This window comes from Megalobrama amblycephala, linkage group LG4, assembly GCF_018812025.1.
Source record: "Megalobrama amblycephala isolate DHTTF-2021 linkage group LG4, ASM1881202v1, whole genome shotgun sequence".
NCBI lineage: Eukaryota > Metazoa > Chordata > Actinopteri > Cypriniformes > Xenocyprididae > Megalobrama > Megalobrama amblycephala.
This window is the reverse complement of record NC_063047.1, coordinates 15,246,121-15,271,444: the sequence shown is the minus strand read 5'-3', so window position 1 is coordinate 15,271,444 and position 25,324 is coordinate 15,246,121. Positions and strand designations below refer to the sequence as shown.

The window sequence follows — 25,324 nt, the reverse complement described above, 5'->3', positions numbered from 1 at the left end:
GTAAGTCATGATGTAGTTTCTAATGTTTACTTGGTTTACTCGTGTCTGTCTGAGAAGTCTAGGGTTGATTTTTCCCTTGTTTTATACCCCCAGGTTCCTCTGGACAGCTTCAGTCCCCTCAGAGATGCTGAGCCAAAGCACATACATTGAGAAGGACTTCCAAGCACCAGATTAAAAGAAACGCATCTCCCTGTATTCATCTACCTCTGTCTTCAAACATCCAAAGTTCAGTCTTAAAAGAATGGCTTTTTTAATAAAAAAGAAGAAGTTTAAGTTTCAGATACACTTCACCCTGGAAGAGCTCACGGCTGTGCCGTTTGTGAACGGGATGCTCTTCTGCAAAATCAGACTGTTGGATGGTGGAGACTTTTCCATTTCTTCATCCAGGTAAGATTTGGGATTCTCTCTGACTGTATTGGGCCTAACACAAAAGATTCCAAGGTCCCCATGGTTTCTGCCAAATAAAACAGTTGCTAGGGCAGTAAAACTGTGTTAACTTTTTATTAGACTCTACTGTTATAAAAAATACATATCATTTTATTTTGGTTTAAACTGTGCCTAACATGGAATGATTGTTAATGAATGATTATCTTTCAAAAATAGCCTTAAGATAGATGGAAGGACATTAATGTTGTATATTATTATAGATTCTGCTGTTGTCTTTGGTGTAGTTTTCATGAAGAACACTTGTTCAGACCTTAGGTTTTTACTCAGCCCACGCTGCAGCTCTGAACAATTTTTGAGTCTATTTAAAATGCGCTTAGAAGACCACACAGGTTGCTTTGGGGGTCTCTTGAACAGGTCTCACATCAAAAGACATTTTTAAGGGTCAGGGTAAAAACACTACGCCATTCTTTACCCAGGTAAAGGATTTGCTCTTTTAATCATTGCCTGAATTGTGCAATCACGTCAATTTTCATGATTTCGTTTGCTCGTGACTAATTCTAAACACATTCCTGCACTTTGACTGTGGTTTCAGATGATAGCACACAGATGTCAGTGGTATGGATTATAAATAGAGGCTTAAGCCCTTAGTAGGGTAAACTCAGCCTAATTAGAACAATTAAAGGTGCATTAGTAAATCTGTAAATTAGTAGTAAATGAGTGAATCAGCAGTATGATAGTATGATTCCAATATGTGAATTCCATAAAGACTCTTGCATTAATCTTGCACCAGTTGTGTTTAATGCATTGTTTCATCACTTTAAAATGTTTTACCCTATTTTGGATTTAAAACAGTTTTGCAGCCATCTGATATAGATATGTCACAATTTGAGATAATTGATATATACAAACACACACACACATATATATATATATATATATATATATATATATATAGATAGATAGATAGATAGATAGATAGATAGATAGATAGATAGATAGAAAGAAAGATACATTTTTATTCAGCAAGGATGCATTAAGTTGATGAAAAGTGACTGTAAAGACTTTACATTTACATTATATTCATCAAATAATCCTCAAAAAATGTATTGCGAACCACCTTCCGCCCCCCTAGCGACGGCCCAGAGAGCACGAGAAACAGTAACTCTAGAGGCCAAAAATGTGTCAGTCTGTTTGAAGTTCTCTTGTGTTGTGAAGTTGTTTTTAGTGGCATATGACTGGGGGTGGTATATTGTGTGGGCGCATTGACTTGCTTGCGGTGCCAGGCACAGTGAGTGCTCTCGTTCTAGTGCACTGAGATGCCCTCCGCATTCATTCTGCATAATGCCTTGTGTATCTGATGTAAGGAGGCAGAAGAGGGTTATGTCATGAATGTCCCAACACCATCATTCCTCAGATGGACTGATACAGAGATTAGATTGGCTAAATAGTAGGAACAGAGTGTGTGGTAATCTCTAGAGAGAGAAATTGAAAAGAAAAAAAAACAAGACGGGGACATTGATAGGACGTGGAATGCAAGATGGATAGAGGAGTAATGCACGAAGGAGAAAAAGAGGGTGAGAGAGAGAAAGTGAAAAACAGGACAGAGACATCAGTGATAGTCCAAACAGAGAGCCGTTTGTCTGACTAAGCCACGGTCCTGTTTCCCTCTGCCCTCCTCCCCTCGCTCATTCTTTTCTTTCACTCTCTCACGTTTCTTCATCCTTCTGTCCTCTTTATCAGTGTGGATTGAGTTCATAGAGTGCTTGATTGACAGGAGTAAGCTCTCAGAGTGATGACAGACCAATAGCAGTAGTATCAATGTGGAAAATCTCGCCGGTTTAATCTGATCTCAGACTCGTTCATCAGCTTTTCCACCGTTCAGGTTTGCATTTGAAATGGACGAAATCAGATCAATGTGTTGATAAAAAATCCTGGTGTGGATGAAATCATTAGTTTCCAGAGGTGTCCTGGCTTGCTGAGCTGACAGAGGGCAGTGAAGCTTGAAGGAAGAGAGGGTGCTGATAAGCTTGCTTTTTAATGGTTGGTCTGCATAGAGCCGGGCACATGCAGTTAAAGATCACATTAAGACATTCACAGTCATGATAGGTTAAATATATCAACTTATGCAAACCATTATCACTGCATTTGGCTGGCTTTTTTTTTTTTTTTAGTGTTTCCTGTTTGTGATTGGCACCTGAACCTTAAAAGACCTTGTTGAAAGATTGTAGTCTGATTTATAAATCGTTCTTGTTGCAGATTTTCATAAGGTGTATCAATACTGTGGTAGAGGTTATACAGCAGCAGTGGTTGCTAAGGAAACTGTTGTGCGAGTCTGTGTGTGTCTATGTGTGTGTGCTCTAGTCTGTCCATTGATGTGAGTTTTGGATGAAATTGCTCTGTAATTGTAATCATTACAGGGATGCTCATCTCTCTTCCTTCCTGTTCTGTTCCTCTGTTTCCATAGATGATAAATACTCAAGCAGCCATGCGCATTTGATTATTCAAAGGTTTATTTCTGCACAAGAATTAAAGGGTTAGTTCACCCAAAAATGAAAATGATCCCATAATCTACTCACTCTCAAGTCATCCTAGGTGTATATGACTTTCTTCTTTCAGTCAAACACAATCAGAGTTATATTAAAAAATATTTGGGCTCTTCCAAGCTTTATAATGGGAGTGAATAGTAGCTGAGATTTTGAAGCCCAAAAAAGCACATCCGTCCATCATAAAAGTAAACCATATGGCTCCAGGGGGTTAATAAAGGCCTACTGAAGTGAAACAATGCATTTTATATCCATATATAGTATCCATATATATAACTTTATAGACTATAATCACCAGCTTCTGGTAACGTCCGCCTGCGCATTTATGAGAGAGTCGAGTTTCGGTGTATGACGTAGGATGTAGGAGTAGCATAAGCTTAGGTGAGAGTAGATGCCTCTCGCAGTTCAAACAAATAGGGCTGGGCAACAAACTCAAGCACCTCTGATATTTCTCTTTAAAAATTCTCGTTTTAGACATCTAATTAGAGCTTCCACGTTCGTCAGTACGTCATGCATCAGGTCAAAGTTGACTCTTCCACCAGAATCGACTTGCATACGGAAGCCAGTAATTTAAGTTTATAAAGTTATAAATATGGATATTTTCTTACACTTCACTTCAGAAGGCCTTTATTAACCCCCTGGAGCCATATGGATTACTTTTATGATGGACGGATGTGCTTTTTTTGGCTTCAAAATCACCAGTTATTTTTCACTCCAATTATAAAGCTTGGAAGAGCCAGAATATTTTTTAATATAACTCTGATTGTGTTTGACTGAATGAAGAAATTCATACATCTAGGATGGATTGAGGGTAAGTAAATTATGGGATAATTTTTGGATGAACTAACCCTTTAAGGCCCATTCCCACCAAAGACAATAACTATAAAGTTTTAAAGGTGCCCTAGAACCAGTTTTTACAAGATGTAATATAAGTCTAAGGTGTCCCCTGAATGTGTCTGTGAAGTTTCACCTCAAAATACCCCATAGTTTTTTTTAAATTAATTTTTTTAACTGCCTATTTTGGGGCATCATTAACTATGCACCAATTCAGGCTGCAGCCCCTTTAAATCACGCGCTCCCTGCCCCCCGAGCTCTCGACTATAATACAGTGCATTTACAAAGTTCACACAGCTAATATAACCCTCAAATGGATCTTTAGAAAGATGTTCGTCATGCATACTGCATGCATGTGTCAAATCATGTGAGCATAGTATTTATTTGGATGTTTACATTTGATTCTGAATGAGTTTGATAGTGCTCAGTGGCTAACGGGCTAACATTACACATTGTTGGAGAGAATTATAAAGAATGAAGTTGTGTTTATGTATTATACAGACTGCAAGTGTTTAAAAATGAAAATAGCGACGGCTCTCTTGTCTCCGTGAATACAGTAAGAAACAATGGTAACTTTAACCACATTTAACAGTACATTAGCAACATGCTAACGAAACATTTAGAAAGACAATTCACAAATATCTCTAAAAATATCATGTAATCATGGATCATGTCAGTTATTATCACTCCATCTGCCATTTTTCACTATTGTTCTTGCTTGCTTACATAGTCTGATGATTCAGCTGTGCACAGATCCAGACGTTAATACTGGCTGCCCTTGTCTAATGCCTTGAACATGAGCTGCCATATGCAAATATTGGGGGCGTACATATTAATGATCCCGACTGTTACGTAACAGTCGGTGTTATGTTGAGATTCGCCTGATTTTCAGAGGTCTTTTAAACAAATGAGATTTACATAAGAAGGAGGAAACAATGGTGTTTGAGACTCACTGTATGTCATTTCCATGTACTGAACTCTTGTTATTCAACTATGCCGAGGTAAATTACATTTTTGATTCTAGGGCACCTTTAATAATCATTTTAAATCTGTGCGTCCTATAGACCATTCAGTTAGAGCATTTTGGGATTATTGGCAGTGGCCAATAGGGCTGGGTATTGGCACAAATTTCACTGGTTGATTTGATTTGTGCTGCATAATACACGAGGATGAACCACATTGATTCTCGCATGTCAAGCGAACATGCTTGAGCTTCCGTTTACCAAAACTGATGTGTGAGTTGATGATGTTTATATGTGAATAAAAGCCTAAATTAAATCTGTTTATTATATGAAGCAATCACATCTCTTCAGAAAATTTGGTCTAAACTGCTTAATTCATATGGATTAGTTTTACGATCTCTTTATGAACTTTTTGAAGTGTCAAAATGGTAGTTTGGTCACAAACTATCTCTCATGAGTCTTCATGAGTCTGTGGGCATATTGTGGGAAAATGTGGAATAAAGGGGAAGAGTTTAACAAAGAAGTAGGTTAAATGTAATAAATGCAGCCTTGGCGAGCGCAAAAGACTTCTATAAAAAACATTTAAAAAATCTTACCGACTCCAAACGTTTGTATAGCTACCTATATATGACCTTATTGTGTTCTTACCTGACTTAAGCTCAAGTTTTTACATTAAATGTGATTACTATATTATATCCAGTTTTAATGCCCCAGTTGAAGCAATGCATGTTTGTGCAATTTTTGTTGTTTAGGTGCATAGTGGTGGGATTTTTTACTTATCAAAACTGTGCCATGGCAAGAAAAAGGTTGGGAAACACTGGTCTAGATATCAGCTTTGGCCACTGTCAAATCTTTATCGTTGACCACTACTTTATAAATTTTTTTATTTTTTATATTTAATCTTTTGGTATGGATTGACGTGCTTAAATGAACAAAGAGAAAGCTAAAGAAAGAAAGAGGATCCAGTTTCTCTGCTCAGTGTGTTATTGGGACCATGTCGGCTTTGACAAATCGAGCAGAACCTCATTCTTTAGATTCCACTGGAAGAGCTACACCCCGAAAGAGCATGCTAATGAACAATGTGAGATTATGAAAACAAATCATTCTCTTTTTCATTGCTTAGAACCCATTCATGTGCATTCATGGCTGTTTGTGTTTAGTGTCTTAGCAACAGGGTATCAAACGAAACCTTTGAGAATGTGGCACTTTAGGTATACAGCACACACAAACACACATCCACAATGACTGCAATGCCATTGCACCTTTAAGGAGCGTGTAAGTTAAGATGAAAGGTAGTGAATGGTTTCCACACCTTTTTGTAGACCATCTTTTCTGGTTAATAAATCAAAACTAGAGCCCCAATAGACAGAGGATTTTAGGCTGTAATTCGTTAATGGTGCTTTTATTATTAGTGTTTGTAACTGATAAGTCTTTCTCTGGCTGTTTTTATGGCTTTCTTATACACTCTCAGAGACACATTAATGTCAGTATTATATTTCTACCATATATTATATGTCTTATCTGAGACTCCAGATGCAGTCGATTCATATACATAGGACATAATGTTAATGAGGTGCTTATCTCTCTCCCACAATGCACCACAAAAACAGCACATTATGTCTGCAGTCTACAGGTTCATGCTCAGTAGTTTGTTGTGTCTGTTTTGCATTACAATCATGAATGGGTTTTTTTCCCACCTGCTTGTCCTATTTTCTCTTTTCATGGACATAAAGTGGTCCTGTATCGGAGTGTCTCAGAGTTCAGAAGTTCTTCTGGTCACTATACGCTATACACACCATAAGGTTGCTAGTTCAGTTCCTGGCCGGCAACAAGCGGGCAGAGGAACAAGGGTCTTATCCCGGACAGGCCGTGTTATTGGGCTACAATGGCTCAATGAGATTAGCAGCTGAGACTCAGTGGTGCACCTGCTCTCAGCGGGGACAGACTGAGGCTTCTAAACTGCCTCCTGTAAACACTTCAGGAAACAGATTGCTGTGAACCAAACAGATGTAGGTAAACAGTTGGGGTGTCTTAAAACTGGACTTTGCACTGTCTGCCCTCCTTTAGACATCAGCTACTGTTTTACAGAGATCCTTTCATCAGTTATTAGTGGTGCTTACTGTTATACGTCTAAACTTTGGCACGTAACTCATCCCTTATCTTATCAGCTATTAAATTATATTTGAAAAGGAGAAATGTGCTAATACTTTTCAAAGCAATCGGTCTTACAATTTTCACTTGGCAGATGATGAAGCTGGTAAAAAAAAAATCCCTTCAATTTGCATTGAGTATGTTTACATGCACAACAATATGCTGATAACTATCAAAAACCTGCTTATTCTAAAAATAAAAGTATTAAATGTACTGTAAAAGCAAAATGCAATGGCAGAGCTCTGCCAGTCTCTAACAGAAACATCCCCATTTCTCTTTTCATGTTTTAAAGGTCCTGTTCTTCGTGATCCCATGTTTCAAACTTTAGTTATTGTGTAATGTTGTTGTTGTTGTTGTTAGAGTATAAATAAAATCTGTAAAATTTTAAAGCTTAAAGTTCAATGCCAAGCGAGATATTTTATTTAACAGAAGTCGCCTATATCGAACGGCCAGTTTAGACTACATCCCTCTACTTCCTTCTTTAATAACGTCACTAAAACAGTTTTTTGACTAACCTCCGCCCACAGGAATACACAAATCCGCCGCGAAGTCTATGGGCGCCGCCATCTTGCCTGCCGCCATTACTGCGTGCCTGCGAAGTGTGACGGTGTGACACTTGCCGGTGCCCTCTAATGACATTTCAATTAAAGCGCATCCTGCTCATTAAAGAAAATGTCTGGTGAAAGGGAACATGGTTAGATGATGTCAGGCAGTGGCCAAAACTTACCGATAAAGGTAATTTAATATTGACAACATAATGTAATAATGTAAAAATGTAATGTAATGTAATTAAGAAGTGTATTAATTGATGACAACAATAAAACTGAACGCTGTCATTACTAGCTGTGTTGCTAATATGTTCACAAGCTTCAAGTTTTAAATAATTATTAGGCCATCCTTAAAAATAATCTTGTTTGCCATAACCCGACCGACCCTGTCAATTTAGGACCGACCCAATTAATTATTTTTCCCCTTTTAGTCCGACCGACTTGCCGATTGTAATTGCGTTAAGACCCACGGATTTTTTTTACTCTTCAAACAGCTAATACAAATGCAATAAAATGTGAGACACACGCAATTGACGCTTTTCACACGCTCTCACGCCACACATCCATTTTCTCACGCACAGAAAAATCGCGAAGTAAAGAGGACACAGAGACCGACAGACTAGACAGAGCAGGTTACTTATGATAGAAAAAAATCTCAGCTCTCAGATTCTGTCAATTTTATTACGAAATTCAAACAATAAATACCGTTTTGGTGCTTGTAAATGTGACATGCTAGAAATACAGATTACAAAATATTACAACATCAAACGACGTATAATGTTATGTTCTTGTAAACATGTTTTTCAAAATGGATTTATGTATTCACACTTACCTTCGTCTGAGGTAAATCTCTCAGAAATGACCGAACGCTGTCAGCTAGCAGCCCCTCACACAGAACCTGTTTTGGCTGTTATGTGTACTGTATTACATCTTTATTATATTTTTACTTATATCATTAAATAAAGTTGTTATTATAATAAAAAATGCATTATATTTAAATTGTTATTTTTAAATAATACTGCCAGCTGATAGGGCTCTCTGTATGTTTACAGCATTAAGTTAGGTGAGTTGTTTTTTTTTCTTGAGAAAAATTAATGCCTACCTTGTGTAGCCTAGCTAATATTTATCCAAATGAGTCAATATTAAATCAAATCACAATAATAATTAAAAAATAATAATTGAATAAAAATAATAAAAAAGTGTAGTTTACCAGAAATTGTAGCCTACCATGTAAACATTGTAACATGTCACTAAACCTAATAAAATTCAGCTTAGTTACTAAAATGTTTTGACAATCACAATACACTTAATGTGATGCAATAAAAAATTTTTTTTTTTACATTTTTTACGACCTACCGACCATTTTTTATTTTTTTGGCTGTTACGGCAAACCAAAATATTTTTAAGGATGGCCTTAGCCACGACCAGTTGTAGCAATAAAATACATGTTCTTACAGGTATTCTAGATTATTTTATTAATCATCTGGCATGCGATGAGCCATCTCGGTTATGTGTTTCATCCACTTTTGACGCACATCTTGGTCCTCCGCTCGACCAGGAACTCTGTGCAATCCGTATGGCCGTAAACATGGGCAGTCAATGTGCAACAAAGCTTCGTGGATTACACAAACGGTTTTATTCCAGGCCTGTAGTTTTGTGCTGTTGTTAAAACAACCAACCACACAACACGCTCTGCCCGGCATCACTGGACAGCATACGTACTAAAAAAAACTATATAGCTAACATCTGCTACAGCCGCCTATGGGACCAACACGCTACTTCTGCTACTTCCTTAGCAGCAAGGCACGCAGTAATGGCGGCGCTGCTTTACTTCCGTGTTTCGCCGGATTTGTCTATACACAAGAGTTGCGTTTGTAGAGTGTGTTTGTCGCCATGTCGTCGAAACGCTGTTATTTTCATCCCGCAGTCCAATCACCGGGTCTGATTCCGGCTCAAATTGATAGGGTAAAATTAAAGACGTTTACAATACACTGAGCGCGTGCATCTCCACGTTATGGTAAGAGGCGTGACCTTTCCGGGCGAGGTTCGCTAAGCTGCTGTCGAATCACAACACAGGAACCGCTGGCACAATCAGAACTCGTTACGTATTTCTGAAGGAGGGACTTCATAGAACAAGGAAGTCATCAGCCCGTTTTTATGACAGTGGAAACAGCGGTATACAGATAAGTAAATTATGTGAAAAATACTGTTTTTTTACACGCGAAACATGAACACATGTTATATTGCACACTATAAACTCAATCAAAGCTTCAAAAAAAACACGAAAAACGGGACCTTTAAGATAGGATAAGAAGATGATTGTATTAGTACCACAAAGTTATTTTTTGTTACAGTTGCAACACTAAATGTCCCTGTAGCTCAAGCAGTAGAGCATGTAGTTAGCAACAGCAAGACCATGAGTTTGATATACAGCGATTGCATGAACCTGATAAAATGTATTTATGCAATGCAAGTCACATTGGATAAAAATGTCAGCCAAAAGCGTAAATGTAAAAGTGCAAAACATGTATACACTACCGTTGAATGGTTTGGGGTATTTTACCTCATTACAATTTAAAATTTTAAAATTCACCCAAAAAAAAATAAAAAAATCTGTCATTAATTCCTCACCCTCATGTCGTTCCAAACCCGTAATGCTGCATTCACACCGAACGCGTCTGGGGCGTCTGATTTACATGTTAAGTCAATGTAAATGCGCGTCTAGTCATCCTGCGGCGCGAATCAAGCGTATAGCGTGGCGCGAATCGGCCGTTGACGCGCGAATGGCGCGGCACGAATTGAGCGTTCACGCGCGAATTGAGCGTCTGACGCCCGAGTTGAAAAATCTGAACTTTGACGTAAATTCGCGCCGCGTTAACCAATCAGGGACTCTGCTTTGGTATGACGTGATCAGCGGTGGAGACCAGAACAAAGATAATAGTCGATGTGGCCACCCTGAGCTCTATGATGTGTCATCATATTTTTATAGAGACGGGAATAAAAAGGACCTTGCCTGGAAGAGGATAAGCGAAGAAATCGGACAATCTGGTTAGTTGTAAAACACTTTGCATGATTTTAGCCATTGATCATAGCCCACCTGCTCGCTAGCAAAAGCCGGCCGGCATAACAGAGTTAAACTGCTGCTACTAGTTTCCAACTGACAAGATGATGTGTTTATTCAGAGGATCTGTGCAGAAAGAGATGGAAGCCCCTCCCATGACACGAATTTGCGTCTGAACACACTTTGTTTAGACACGCAAATTGAGCGAATTTTACGCGCGTCCGAAGCGTCTGAGACTTTCATTCATCTTCGGAACACAAATGAAGATGTTTTTGATGAAATCTGAGAGATTTCTGTCCGTCCGTTGACAGATACGCAACTGACACTTTGATGCTTCAAAAAGTTCATAAAGAGATCATAATAAAACTAATCCATATGAATGAGCGGTATAGTCCAAATTTTCTGAAGAGACACAATCGCTTTGTATGATGAACAGATATAATTTAGGGTATTATCCACATATAAACATTGATCAGCGAACAGCGAAGCTCAACTGTACATGCTTGACGCACAAGAACAAACCTCACTGGTTCTTGCGCAAGCTCAAATGTGCTACGTAACACATGAGAAAGAACCTCATTGATTTTTCACGTCAAGAGAACATGCTTAAGCTGCCGTTTACAAAAACTGATGTGTGAGTTGATGATGTTTATATGTGAATAAAAGCCTAAATTCAGTCTGTTCATTATATAAAGAGATTGTATCTCTTCAGAAAATTTGGACTAAACTGCTTAATTCATATGGATTAGTTTTACGATCTCTTTATGAACTTTTTAAAGCATCAAATTGGAAGTTGGGGAAAAACTATCTCTCATTTACTCATGGACTCATGAATCTGTGGGCATAATATTGTGGGAAAATATGGAATAAAGGGGAAGACGGATAAAAAGTGAGCACCATCTGGAAGTGAGTTTCACACAGAAGTAGGTTAAATGTAGTCCTGGGGGAACAGAAGGGTGGAGGGACAGAGGGAATGAGGACAAGCTTTACTTCACAAAACATGACTGGCCATTTTGCTTCTGTTACAAGAAATAGTTTTAGATGAAGTTTATATTGTTGCAGTGCTATACGGATCTGTTCAAGTATGTTTTTAAGTTAAGCTCTCACAGCTTTTTCACAGCTGTGTCTCATGCTTCCTGGTTTTGCATCGTCACAGGTTCCAGGGGTCAAAGTTCAGTTGCCGGATGTGTAGCAGGGTTTCACAGACAACATAGCTAGGAATGTCCACTTGATTTACCTCTCTCCCCTTTACATGTTCCTCCCGTTCTCACAGCACTATATGCAAACACTCCAGTGCAGACGACAGTGTTTCTTGCAGCTTTAATGAGCACATCTCCTCCACCTCAAATCTTCAGTCAGCCTGTTTAAAATGTTTCTCAAAATGGTGTAGACTAAGCTGTATTATCAGTACAAGTAACAGACATTATCTCTGGCATATGTCCACACCTGTTACAGTTACCGTATTTAAATTATAAGCCTTGATATTGAATGGCCTACTATTATGAAAATATAGCCACACCAACCGTTTTTTTTTTTTTTTTTTGTAAGCTTAGGGCAAAACATGTACAATACATACAGTCCTGAACAGGACGAAATATGATATTGTTACCATTCTGGTGATTCTAGTACATGATATCAGTGTACTTTCATGGCCATTTTGTTGCAGTACAGTCTGGGACTAATACTGTCTGATAGATTTGGGTTATATTAAATGAGCATGTGCTTTGTTATGCTTGCACCATCAAAACACAGCACTGGCATCTGGATATTTCATTACATACAACAAACCTAAGTCAAAGCCTTTGTTCAGGGAGAACCTACCACAGAAAAAAGAAAACTCCTCAGATGAATAATGACTGACATTAAGCTGGCTGTAATGTTTCACTGGTACTTTATTATTTCGGTTTCTGTTGGCATAAATTACCCATTTGAACATTCAAGAGAAGGAATTACTTTGTGACTTTGCACCCTGCTGCCATTACATTTTGTTCTTTATTCAAATTGTAGTCTGTTTAGACTTGTCTTTTCTCTCCCTCCAACCATGTTTTTTGTGGTTTTGCCTCTGCACGTTAAGAGGCTAATCTCTGTGCTTTATCTTCTGCTCACTCTTCAATCCCATTCCTGTCCACTTCAGATGCATTTGCTGTCATACACACCATCTGCAGTCTGATTGCAATCTCGGAGCAATAAATCTGTTGTGCCTCTCAGAATTTGGACTCTACATTTAAAGACAAGCTTGGAGAGCTTGTGAGATCAAAGGTCAAATTCTTTTTAAGGCATAAAATTGGCTACTAATCTTTAGTGGTGAATTTATCCCAGTCCCCTTCCTCAAGTACTGCATTGGATAAAAGATATATAATATTATTTTCCCCCCATTATGAAGTATATCTGAGTGAAACAACAGGACTCAAATTTGTCCATTGGAAATTGATCGGATTGGATTGGGATGATGCCTTTTGCAAGGGGGAGGGAAGTTAATGTAGCACATAAATAAAAAAATAAATAATCATGTGCACAAATAAATATTTTATAATAAACTGTCAATTTTGATTTCATTGTGACCTTAATCAATTAGTTCATTAGTAGAGTATACATAGAGTATATTACAATGGCAGTATGTGGAAATGTAATTGGTCATCAACACTTTGGTTAGATATTATATATGTAATGTTACAAATCTTTAATTTCCCTAGCCTTTCATGTGTAAATGTCAAGCATATCCTTGCACACATAAGCCTAGCCGTGTTCCTCTACACACACAGATTTGTAAATTTGTAAAAGATTTGTTAATTTCTGTAATTATTGAAGCATTTAGCCCATTGGCTACATGGAGAACTTTATTTTTAGAGTATTGGTAAGTATAGTCTTGCCTGTTTTATGGAGAATGCCTGACATAGAAAAGACGAGCTCCTGAATAAGGAAAACACAAATGGCACTCCTCAGTTCCTATAGGGTTAAAACCACTTAGATCTATATTTAATGCTATACTATACATTACCTGTCCAGCATATTAAAATTAAATCTCTCTACTAATTTAATTTAATTTACAAATCATCTCTCTGAGGTCATTTTATACCACTTGACATGAGTTTACACTCTAAACAGGCTCACATTAACAACCGGCAGAAGAATTCTTTGCTTGATCAGTAACAACAACAATGCCCTCTGACTTACAAAAAGCCCCACAATTTCCCAGAACTATTAAGGGTAGCTGGGAATAATCAACCAGTGACTTAAAGCACAAGTGGTTTGTATCTGTCAATCGCACAGCAGTATTCTTCTGGAAGCTGTGTCAGGCCGTCGACAGTACTGCTTCTCCAACCACAAACACGTGAAGGAAAGAAGGGAAGGGAAAATTGGCCTATATAGGGTGACGGCAATAAAATGTGACTAACATCAGGAGACACTGTACATGCTGGTCTGCCTGAGTGCTATGAAAATCAGGAGTTGATTTAAAAGTTTCAGATATTTCAGTTTAGTCTGTAGTATTTAGTCGTTTTTTTTTTCCCCTCAGTTTTGATGACTTTGTTTTCAGCTGATCTTATATTTGTTTGTTTTTATGTGACCAGAGCTCCCATGGCAGGAGCATTACATATTGTTTAGCTGTTCACACAACACTTATTGGCAATATATCATCCTCATAAAGCGTGAGCTGGGTTTTCTCATCTGCATCGGTCTGTGTTTCTGGCTCTTCGCTGAGGGTCTGGCCCGTCCCATGTGTCCTGATCCATTCCAGTGGAATGAGAGATGATTAAATTCGGAGAGAGCCTGGAGCCTATGAGAGCAATTCTCCATGTTTGACCTCCAGATACAGCTGAAAGAGCAATGTTAAATTGATTACTTAAGTGTTTAATCATGCTTTTTAAAGCCAATTGGTGTCTCTATCTGTGTCACCAAACCTCCTCCACATCAACCATTCCAATAACTCTGACCTTCTGAACGCTTTTAATCAGTGATCAATTAAAGTGAGATTTTGTTGGCAATTGTAGTACACAGGGTCCACTTACAGCATTGAAGAGACTCCAGAGAGATTTGAACAGTGAATCACACTGCACACGGGTGGTTACGTGTGTAAAGTGCATGTGGTCTCCAGCTATTCTTGTGCCTTTTATGCAACAGCTAACAATGATAGTGTCCCTGGCTGGTATTTGCATACCTTATCAGGGGGAAAAGAGCCAGGTTATGATCCAATGTTCAGTGTGTGAGTGTCTTTTTGGCTATTTCTGTTGTGTTTCTATGGATTTCTGTGGTATGTAGGGCTGCCACTGACTAAAGATTTTCCTAGTTGACTCTTTGTCATTCATTTAAGCCATTAGTCGATTAGTTGGTGGAAAACGTGTTTGTCCACATTGTTGAGGAGAAGTGAGCTCTGTGTCTTGCTCACAATGAAGCAGGCCTTTGAGAAGATGGACTCCGATGGCGGTTTAGCTTCCACACTCTGCATGAACACTTGGATATGCGTCTAATATTAGTACACATTTATCTAGGTTTACGTTAGAGCGACGGCCAAGTAAATTGGCTAACGTTAGACTACATGTTTTAAATAATAAGTCATGTTTGAGGTTGCACATGACCTTTTCCCACAGTTCCCACAGTACTTTGGATTTTTTGCCCAACATATTTCCCGCATGGACCAGCCATGACTTCAAGACTTTGCCAATTTCTGTGGAGCTTTTTTTTTTTCTACTGACTTAATTAAAATTTAGTTGACCAAGCCTTTTCTCATTTTCTCAACTAACGTTTAGTCGACTATTAGGGGGCAGCCCTAGTAGTCTGTTGATGTAGTGAGATCTCTGACAGACAGCGACCGCAGTGGCAACAGGCACTTTGTCACATTTTGTTGGATCAGTGTTACCCCTGTTGCCGTTGGTCGGTGCCTTTGCTTGTTTGTCAGGTCCTGGTATGTCTGAGAAGTGACGAACTGTAATCTGGTGATTGTCCGCATTAGTCGGTATAGTGTGAATTGGTTCCAAAATTTGCATGCAGATATTGGTTGTTCCAAAAACTTAATGCAAATATAAATAATTTTAGCCAAGTTCTAAGGAGGCATCACATCTATCTGTCACAGAATGCACTGAGAAAATGCGATACAAGAATTAAATCCCAGGTGGTGCATGAGGTGAGAAAAATGTGGACTTAAAAAAAACATCTTTAAACAAAAGTATCAATAAAAATAGTTCCATGTAACTACAAATTAAAGGGTTAGTTCACCCAAAAATGAAAATTATGTCATTTATTGCTCACCCTCATGTCGTTCTACACCCGTAAGACCTTCGTTCATCTTCGGAACACAAATTAAGATATTTTTGATTAAATCCGATGGCTCAGCGAGGCCTGCATAGACAGCAATGGTACTTCCTCTCTCAAGATCCATAAAGGTACTAAAAACATATTTAAATCAGTTCATGTGAGTTCAGTGGTTCTTAATCTTATAAAGCGACGAGAATATTTTTTGTGCGGCAAAAAAAAAAATGAAAAAGACTTTTTTTTTTTTTATATCTAGTGATGTCCGATTTCAAAACACTGCTTCAGAGCGTTATGAATCTTTTGGGTCGAATCATGATTCGGATTGCGTATCAAACGGCCAAACTGCTGAAATCATGTGACTTTGGCGCTCCGATCCACTGATTTGATATGTAAAACTCCGAAGCTTCAAGAAGCAGTGTTATGAAATCGTCCATCACTAGATATTGTTAAAAAGTCTTTATTTTGTTTTTTTGGTGCACAAAAAATATTCTCATCCCTTTTATAATATTAAGGTAGAACAAATGTACTCACATGAACTGATTTAAATATGTTTTTAGTACCTTCTTGGATCTTGAGAGAGGAAGTACCATTGCTCTCAATAGAGGCCTTGCTGAGCCATTGGATTTAATCAAAAAATATCTTAATTTGTGTTCTAAAGATTAACAAAGGTCTTAGGGGTGTAGAATGACATGAGGGTGAGAAATTAATGACATTATTTTCATTTTTGGGTGAACTAACCCTTTAATTATTTGACCCAATGTTTGTGCATCATGTTCTTTTATGTTTAATAGAGTATCAGCTGTTAGTTTAGCAACATGCTCATTAAAGTCACAAGCCACCATGAAATGTAAATTGATGGTTCTTACATTTTATGAAATATTGCAGTTTATTATAAATTATTCATTTATGCACTTTAAAAAAATAAAATAAAATAAAAAAAATTAATGTGCCCATGTAATCTTTAATTGTGTTGCTTTGTATGTAGATTGTTCCACATCATTGAATTAGAAGGCAGTAGGCAGCTCACTAAGGTTTTGGACCAGAGCCTCTGTCTCCATCATCTTCTCCAAGGCTAATTTTAATGAAAGCTGTCAACAGCTATTCAGCACGCATCTGTTTTTGGAGGTTGATTACATACAATTTCTATGATGTGTTTGAGTACACTTCATTTTTTTTTTTTTTTTTAAATTCACCATAATTATGGAAAACTGCATTTGAATTGGTAGTTTTTACTCTGTGTTCAGGTCCAAGGTTTAGCCACTGATTAATTAAAGTCCTATTAGTTTTGCCTTTCACATGTTTAATTAAATTCCTGAGACCCTTGATTCAATTGAGCAGCCCTGGTAACAGTAATCCTGTAATAACTTAAAGAGCACACTTGAGGGTTTTTTTTTTTTTTTTTTTGGAATTAGTTCTGAGATGACAGAAGGCTAATAAAGTTCAATGCAAAAGAGTAAGTTCAGCTGTTTGCATTAATGTATTCACATTTGCTCTCCATAAACGTCTATGAACTGCTTTCTTTTCACCTCAATGTGAATGGACTGTTTATCAAATTCAAGATGGATTTGAGTTCCACCTACGCAGCCACAATAAATTCTCCATTGGCAGATCAATCCATTTATATGATACAATCTTTGCACCCTCAGGCAGGTCAATTAATCCTCCATTTTTGTATGACTAAAGGCTTATGCTTTAGTTAGAACTTGTTTAAGATCACTGGGCCTCCAGAAAGAGTAAATAAGTTTTAAACCTCCTAAACCTCGAATGGTATTGAATGGCAGTATTGAGAGAGAAGTTACTGGTAGCTGTGTGTCACTGCCTGGACCTGTGAGATGTCAACATCACATGAATCTCTGAGGGCTGGATTGCATTACAAAATCACCATTCTCTTCTTGGCCCCCATCTCCTACCGCAGTTACACCCTAATCTCAGCAATGAGAGCTTGTTTCATAATACAATAAAAAAGAAGATCCCTCTGTGTGACTAAATCAGTAGATTTGTTTGTGTGTGGGGGGTCCAGGTGAAACTTACATTTTGGTTACCAAATGCCCCCATACGGATAGAAAATTTTTTTATTTTTTTTTACCTTGATATTACTGTTGTTACTGTATTTTTGATCAAATAAATTCAACCTTGGTGAGCATACGAGACTTTCAAAAAACTTACAGACCCTATTGAAATGGAACTATCCCAAAGGAGGTTAGGTTCATAAACACAGTTTGTGATTTTAATCCCATCCTAATTAAAAAAGGCACAAGTGTAGAATTATGGAGAAAATTACCTACTATTTTCAGTTAACTCAAAGTGCTTCTGAGAAATCTGATCCTGTTGGGTATACAGTTTTTATTTTTCCTAAACAGTAGTGCTCTTCATTTATTTTGACCCATGTCAAAATAAAAGCAAAAGCTTCTGAGTAAAATAACATTTGGCAGTTCAAGTACAGTTGCCATCCCATCTGACATAGAAATCAAAATCAGTAGTATAGTCTGTACAGAAAATGTAGTAGCAGCCGCATCAGATCCTCTCTTTAATCGGTTCCTTACCTCAGTTTTATGCAAAGTATTATAATAAACATAAAATGTTTTTTTTGTTCGTTTCACTAAGTTTCATGACGCATCTTATAATCACACGACCTTCCGTAATGCCCACATCCAGACAATAGACACTTCCACCTTACAGCCTTCCCACCTAGTACAACATGTTTCTGATCCAGATGTTTGTGTGGATCTACAGGAGAATGGGGTTCAACACCAGTCCTGGATTAACTGTCTGTCTAAACAGATGGGCTCAGATTAATTCTTGGGTTGGAATTTAGGCTACAGTTGAGTCTGCTGAAAGGGCACAACCAATGATACACATTATTCAGATGAATTTGAAAAACTGTCGCTGTGTTGACTTCAAAGGGCAAAGATGTAAAGACATCAGGGAGATTTCAGAACAATCTCTCGGTTTAAAAAGGTGCTGTCACCAGATTGGATGAGGCTAACATTGGAATGTGATTGCACTCAATTAAAAGTGTTTCATTTCTTCTAGTCTTTGTTTAAAACAAATGCAACAACATAGACAATCTTCTGGCTCAGCAGAGTGTTTGTAGAGGGAGGTGAAAAGTCGCAATGTTTGCAAGGAATGATCTTAGCATAGCAGTCTTTGCTCTGGAAGAAGATTGATGCTCTTGCTGGAACATCTGGAATGCTGTTATTGTGTTTACGCCAAGATGATGTCATACCTCAACCTTACACACAATTAGAGGTTTATAGTCCAGCTGCAAAAGTCCCCTTATGAAAGTCATTTTACAATATTTACACATACTCAACAGTTCAAAAGTTTTTGGTCAGTAAATTATGAATAATGTTACAAAAATACTTGATGTTCATAGATATGTTCATATACATCACATATAAATGATGTTCTTCTGAACTTTGTTAATCAAAAAATCCTTAAGAAAAAATGTATCATGTTTCCAGAAATATTAATAAGCAGCTTGACTATTTTCAACATTGATAATAATAAGAAATGTTTCTTGAGCACCAAGTCAGGATATTAGAATAATTTCTGAAGACTGGAGTAATGGCTGCTGTAAATTCAGCTTTGCCATCACAGGAATAAATTTTAAAATCTATTAGAATAGAAAACTGTCATTTTAAAGGGGTCATGAAATGGAATTTCAATAAATACATACTGCAAGTTTCATACCTCAAAGCTAACTCTCCAGTTTAAAATACACATTTTTGTTTTCCACCCTTTTGAAATGCCAGGATTTGAAATTTGGGGAATTGTGACATGACGATTTTCCTTTATACACCCCTTAACATGTAAATCAAGCAGGTGTGCTCATATCTGTGCATCAATTACAAGAGCGAGACGGCTGTGAGATGTCAAGAAAGAACTAACTTTAGAGTCTAAACTTGTTCTGTCCTTGGATGTGGACAAACTGCACTTCCAAACTGGTCATACTCTTCCAAAAGAACAAAGTATTAGAAATGCATGGCTGAATTTTATTTTTAATGAAGTGCCTGATCGATTAAGCTACAAAGTTTTCGTCTGTTCGTGTCATTTCACACCAGAATTCTTTATTCTCAACATGTCCTCGAAGGAAATGCCATTAATAGACGTAATAGACGTTATTCCAGCATTTAATGCTATTAAGCGACCAAGTGCATGAGTGCTGCTAATCAAATCAGTACATACATGGATTAACAACGTTTTCTTGAGATAAATATTAATATATTGTGTGAAGAAAGCATAGTCAATTTGAATATATATACCGGTGCAGTTTATGCAATACGTATACTTGCGATTAAGTTCACAGAAGTGGGCATTTTACTTGCGATTCAGAAGATGTAACACCCTTGAAATGTTGTGTTCTTTACAGAGAGTAAAAATGAGGATGGAAAATGATCATTTTTACAAATATTTTAACATGAATAACTTTGTTTAAATCATAAGCTAACCTCTAGAAACATAATATAAATATCTGAAAATGCATTTCATGACCCTATTAATTGTAATATTATTTCACAATACTGTTTTATTCTGTTTTTATTGTATTTTTGGTCAAATGTAGTCTTGTTGAGAATAAGAGACTTAAACAGTAGTGTTTAATAAAAAAAAATCTTTTTATCCAATATTCCAACTTTTTTTTTTAACCTAAGGTTCATTCCAGTAAACAATTTTTGCTTATTTTTTTCTGTGGTGCTTTAATTGCAAATTGTTTTTTTTTGTTCAAGATTTGACTCCCTCTATGGGTCGTATTTGGCCCACAGGCTGTGTGTTTTTACACAGCAGAACTAGATGCTCCACTAAGCTAATGAGCTCTGCAGGGTGATGAAATATAGATATCAGCCACTCCAGTGCCTCACATCGCTTTCTCTCTTGAGTTTTTCAACATGATGGAGAGAACATGAATAATTCATTAGGCTTGATAATCTTGAGTCGGTCACATTTTAAGATGCAGCACGTGTACCGTATCCCACGTGCTGCCACAAAACAGACAGTTTTTGGAATGCTGCACTAAATTTTCAGTGGCATTGAACCACAGCCGCCACTAATAAAGCAAGTACTAGGGTCTCATCGACCTGCGGGCAGACAATTTAACATAAAAACAAAAACAGACACATCAAGGGCCTGTAAAATGTTTTTCACCTCATTAAATCTCAAGTCAGGTCCTAATCAAGTGTGTCTCGATAAAAAGACAAGTGAGAAATGTAATGTTTTCCTTGTGAAATCTCATTGGTCCATATTCCAGCTCCCCCATACATTAAAGGTGCCCTAGAACTTTTTTTAGAAGATGTAATATAAGTCTAATGTGTCCCCTGAATGTGTCTGTGAAGTTTCAGCTCAAAATACCCCATAGATTTTTTTTTAAATTCATTTTTTTAACTGCCTATTTTGGGGCATCATTATAAATGAGCCGATTCAGGGTGTGTGGCCCTTTAAATCTCGTGCTCCACGCCCCAAGAGCTTGCGCTTGCCTTAAACACCATAAAAAAAGTTCAAACAGCTAATACAACCCTCAAAATGGATCTTTACAAAGTGTTCGTCATGCAGCATGTCTAATCGCGTAAGTACAGTGTTTATTTTGATGTTTACATTGATTCTGAATGAGTTTGAGACTCACGGCTAACGGCTAATGCTACACTGTTGGAGAGATTTATAAAGAATGAAGTTGTGTTTATGAATTATACAGACTGCAAGTGTTTAAAAATGAAAATGCGACGGCTCTTGTCTCCGTGAATACAGTAAGAAACGATGGTAACTTTAACCACATTTAACAGTACATTAGCAACATGCTAACGAATCATTTAGAAAGACAATTTACAAATATCACTAAAAATATCATGATATCATGGATCATGTCAGTTATTATTGCTCCATCTGCCATTTTTCGCTATTGTCCTTGCTTGCTTACCTATCTAGACGTGTAATCCCTTTCATAATGTTGGGAACATGGGCTGGCATATGCAAATCTTGGGGGCGTACACCCCGACTGTTACGTAACAGTCGGTGTTATGTTGAGATTCGCCTGTTCTTCGGAGGTCTTTTAAACAAATGAGATTTATATAAGAAGGAGGAAACAATGGAGTTTGAGACTCACTGTATGTCTTTACCATGTACTGAACTCTTGTTATTTAACTATGCCGAGGTAAATTACATTTTTGAATCTGGGGCACCTTTAAAGTCAGCATGAAAAGGAGGTAACGATAGTCTTTTTTTCCCTAGTGTGACCGTATCAGCTTGTCACATTGCTCTTAGAAATAGACTCAGTCTCATTACCCAGAGTTCTGTGTTTCCATATATGGAGAGTGTGTGATCATATCTCTCAATACATCTTTTGTGCTCAATATAGACCCTATGGTGATCTCACCTTGCAAATGATCACCACACATCCACGTCACATCCATTGTTTTGTTCAGCAGCCAACATGACCTCAGTGCAACTTAATAACGTGTATATTATCTTGTTTATTTTTCCTTTACATTGTTCTCATCCCATATGCTTTGTTATTTCTCACCCATTCTAATATAGGTGTGTATCTGTATTTTGAGCGTACATGTGCATGTGACTGACTCATATTTTCATTCCTTTCTCCAGCTTGATTCCCTCCTTCGTCATTCCTTTTCTCCCCGATCCAGATGAGGAATGCATCTGCTACCTCTCTGATCTCTGTTACAGATTTTACACAGATGTGCCTGAGTATGAACGTCCTTTTACATGTAGTTAAAGGGGACATATCATGGAAAGCAGGATTCTTCTTGCTCTTTTGATATAAAAGTGTTCAATGTATGCAAGTTTTGCAAGTGAACACAAAAGCATTGGGAATAATATAATTTTTTCTCCATCACCATGTCTTTTAGGGTCTTTGTAGATTGCCCATGTTGACATATCAACATAAACATAAAGAGGTTATCCAGTCTTAACAGAGTTCATTTACATATTAACATTTCTAACTTAAAGTTGCAGTAGCAAAAACAGCCTGTTTAATTCTAGGGGTCAGAGAGAGGGTGGGAAGACATAATGATGACGGTCTTGCTGCCAAAAACTTTTACTAACATTATAATTGGACTTCAGGGAAACACAAAATGAAGAAACTGTAGATGGATCTTTAACCTCTCCATTATAAGAGTACAAAATCCCAGTGTTTACTGAATAATGATGCACAAAAGTACATGTTTTCAAAACCATCTTGCCAGAATGACTAATCGACCAATCCTCCTTAAGGGAGCCTTGTATAATTTTTGGGTTTCAGGTTCACCTAACACAAATCAGATGCGTGTCTTGGGGGGGAGCTTTGATGTGTTCAAAAACAGGTTAAAAAATGTTGCGTGTTAAAAAAAGCAAAACCTGTGGCATGACAGGCTGTAATAGCTGTGAGCTATTATTTACATTATGTTTACATTTTATGTGCTGTTCACATGCAGGTGCCTTTGACTTCCTCTGTCATGTCTCGTCATGTCAACAGTGAGCTTGTTTGCACCTGTCTGCATGCTTTGAAGTGTTTACTGAAGTTTTTTACAAGTTTGAAATTCAAGAGAGGCTGAAAAAAGCAGAGAGAGAGAGGTGTGTGTTTGCACTGTTTCTGTTTGCTTTAAGTTGAATGTTTCTCATTGACACTCACACGAGTGAGCTTTAGTGTAATCAGCTATCCCTCATGAGCGGCAGACGAGTGGTTTGACAGAGGAACCAGAAGTCCAGGTTATGTAAGAATGACTCTTCCTGTAGTGACACAGCACACCTGTGGGAAGGGCCTTACATAACAGTGGAGACTAACTGTACGTTTAGTGTGTGTGTGTGTGTGTGAGTGAGTGAAAGAGAGGGAGCAAATAAAGATTATTCTGAAGAGAGATGCAGGGTATTCTGTTAAAGTGACTTTCTCTTGAAGACTTGTTTTCATTACTTTACAGCTGCATAACTCACAAGTCATATAGTGTTTTTATATTTGTGCAGAAATGTACACACCACCATTTAAAAATTTGGGCTTGGCAAGATTTTGTAATGTTTTGAAAGAGATCTCTTAATACTCACTAAGGCTACATTTATTTGATAAATAAAAATACAGTAAAACAGTAGTATTGTGAAATAGTATTACAGTTTAAATTATTTAAAATTTAAAATGTAATTTATTCTTATGGCAGCTGGATTTTCAGCAGTCATTACTCCAGTCTTCAAAAGATCCTTCTTAAATCATTCTAATATTTAGCTCAAGAAAAAAAAACATTGTCATGTAATTTCCTTTCTAAAGTTAATTCCACATGTCCACAAGTGGGACAAAGAATATTTTGTTTGTGCATGTTCCAGATTTTGCAGTTATATTAAGTGATTTCTGAATTTTATGATGTGTTAGGATCCAAAGTAGCACCCTAAAGCTAAAGGGATCAAAACTACTGATCAACAGTGTTGTCTTTGCTTTCCTCTTTCTTTCTGTTTACTCTGTCAAGGTCAGATAAAAAATTGCACAGCCCTGCCTTTTTAATACATTGTCATAATCAGATGACAAACCCATAACTTGCCTAGTTTAACACTTTCCCAGCCAGTTTGCTGCAATTTGCACCTTTTAGTTACACAAGCAAAAGTGGTTGAAAATAGCAAAAATCCGTACTAATGCCCGGTACAGACTACATGATTTTGCCCCGATTTTGCCACAATCTGCTTGACATAGGGTGTCGTGGGGATTCATAAATGACAAAAGGCTTCGGGAAGTCATTTCAGCTTGTGTAGTGTCATAGTGTAGGTAATATTATGAATATGATGTTACATTGGTAGTGAGCATTAAAATCCACAAAATGTCTCTAGAAAGCCCATAGAAAGATGTAGAGGACTAAAAAGATCTTTGTATGAAATAAAAGCCATGAAACCAGACCCTTAACAGGATACCGATGACACTGATGATTTCACATCTTCATAACGAGAGCAACCTAATCATTGTTTTTGCATTGAGATGTGAGTCCAGAGAGGACCCATCCTTGTTTATTAAACTCTAATGAGGTCTATGAGGGTTTACACTTTAATGAGCTTGCTAACATTTGATTACAATTACGACCAAGGAGGGTCACTTAATCTTATTATGGCAGTTATCAAACATAAAATAAAGTCAGTTGTTAATCATTATACCATACTCTCACATGTCCCAGATATTGTGGAGATCAGTCATATAGCAGACCTTTTATCAGCATTGATTTGTGTGTGTGTGTGTGTGTGTGTGTGTGTGTGTGTGTGTGTGTGTGTGTGTGTGTGTGTGTGTGTGTGTGTGTGTGTGTGTGTGTGTGTATACGTATATATTTGGACATCCAAAGGTTCACTGTCGACCTCAAGGGCACAGCGGTAATAGCTCACAAATCTTCCTTCATGTGGTTCATACCTACCAGTTGTGATGCTTAACCACCTTGTCACGCCATCCATCCCATTATGTTTTAATACAGCAATAGTGTATTAGTGGCTGGCTAATTTCTTTCATTTCTTTTTTCATATATGTCAAAAGTAGTGATAAAAAGAAATTGCTTAATGAAAAAGTACCTACTTTGTCACCTAATTGTGAAAGAATGGAAGTTTAATCAGCTTTGCTCACGTCACAGATGTCAGTTAAGGTAGTTTTTA

At 37.4% G+C, this 25,324-nt stretch overlaps 1 protein-coding gene across 2 annotated transcripts in view; it reads left to right on the top strand.

Moving 5' to 3' along the window:
* fam102ab (family with sequence similarity 102 member Ab) overlaps nucleotides 1-25,324 on the top strand; it is a 44,390-nt gene that overhangs the window by 790 nt on the left and 18,276 nt on the right. For both annotated transcript variants that reach the window (XM_048187861.1, XM_048187862.1), the window contains exon 3: nucleotides 94-387. In XM_048187861.1, coding sequence (XP_048043818.1) covers nucleotides 242-387 — 146 coding nt within the window. In that variant the 5' untranslated portion in view covers nucleotides 94-241. The remainder of the gene's footprint in view (nucleotides 1-93; nucleotides 388-25,324) is intronic.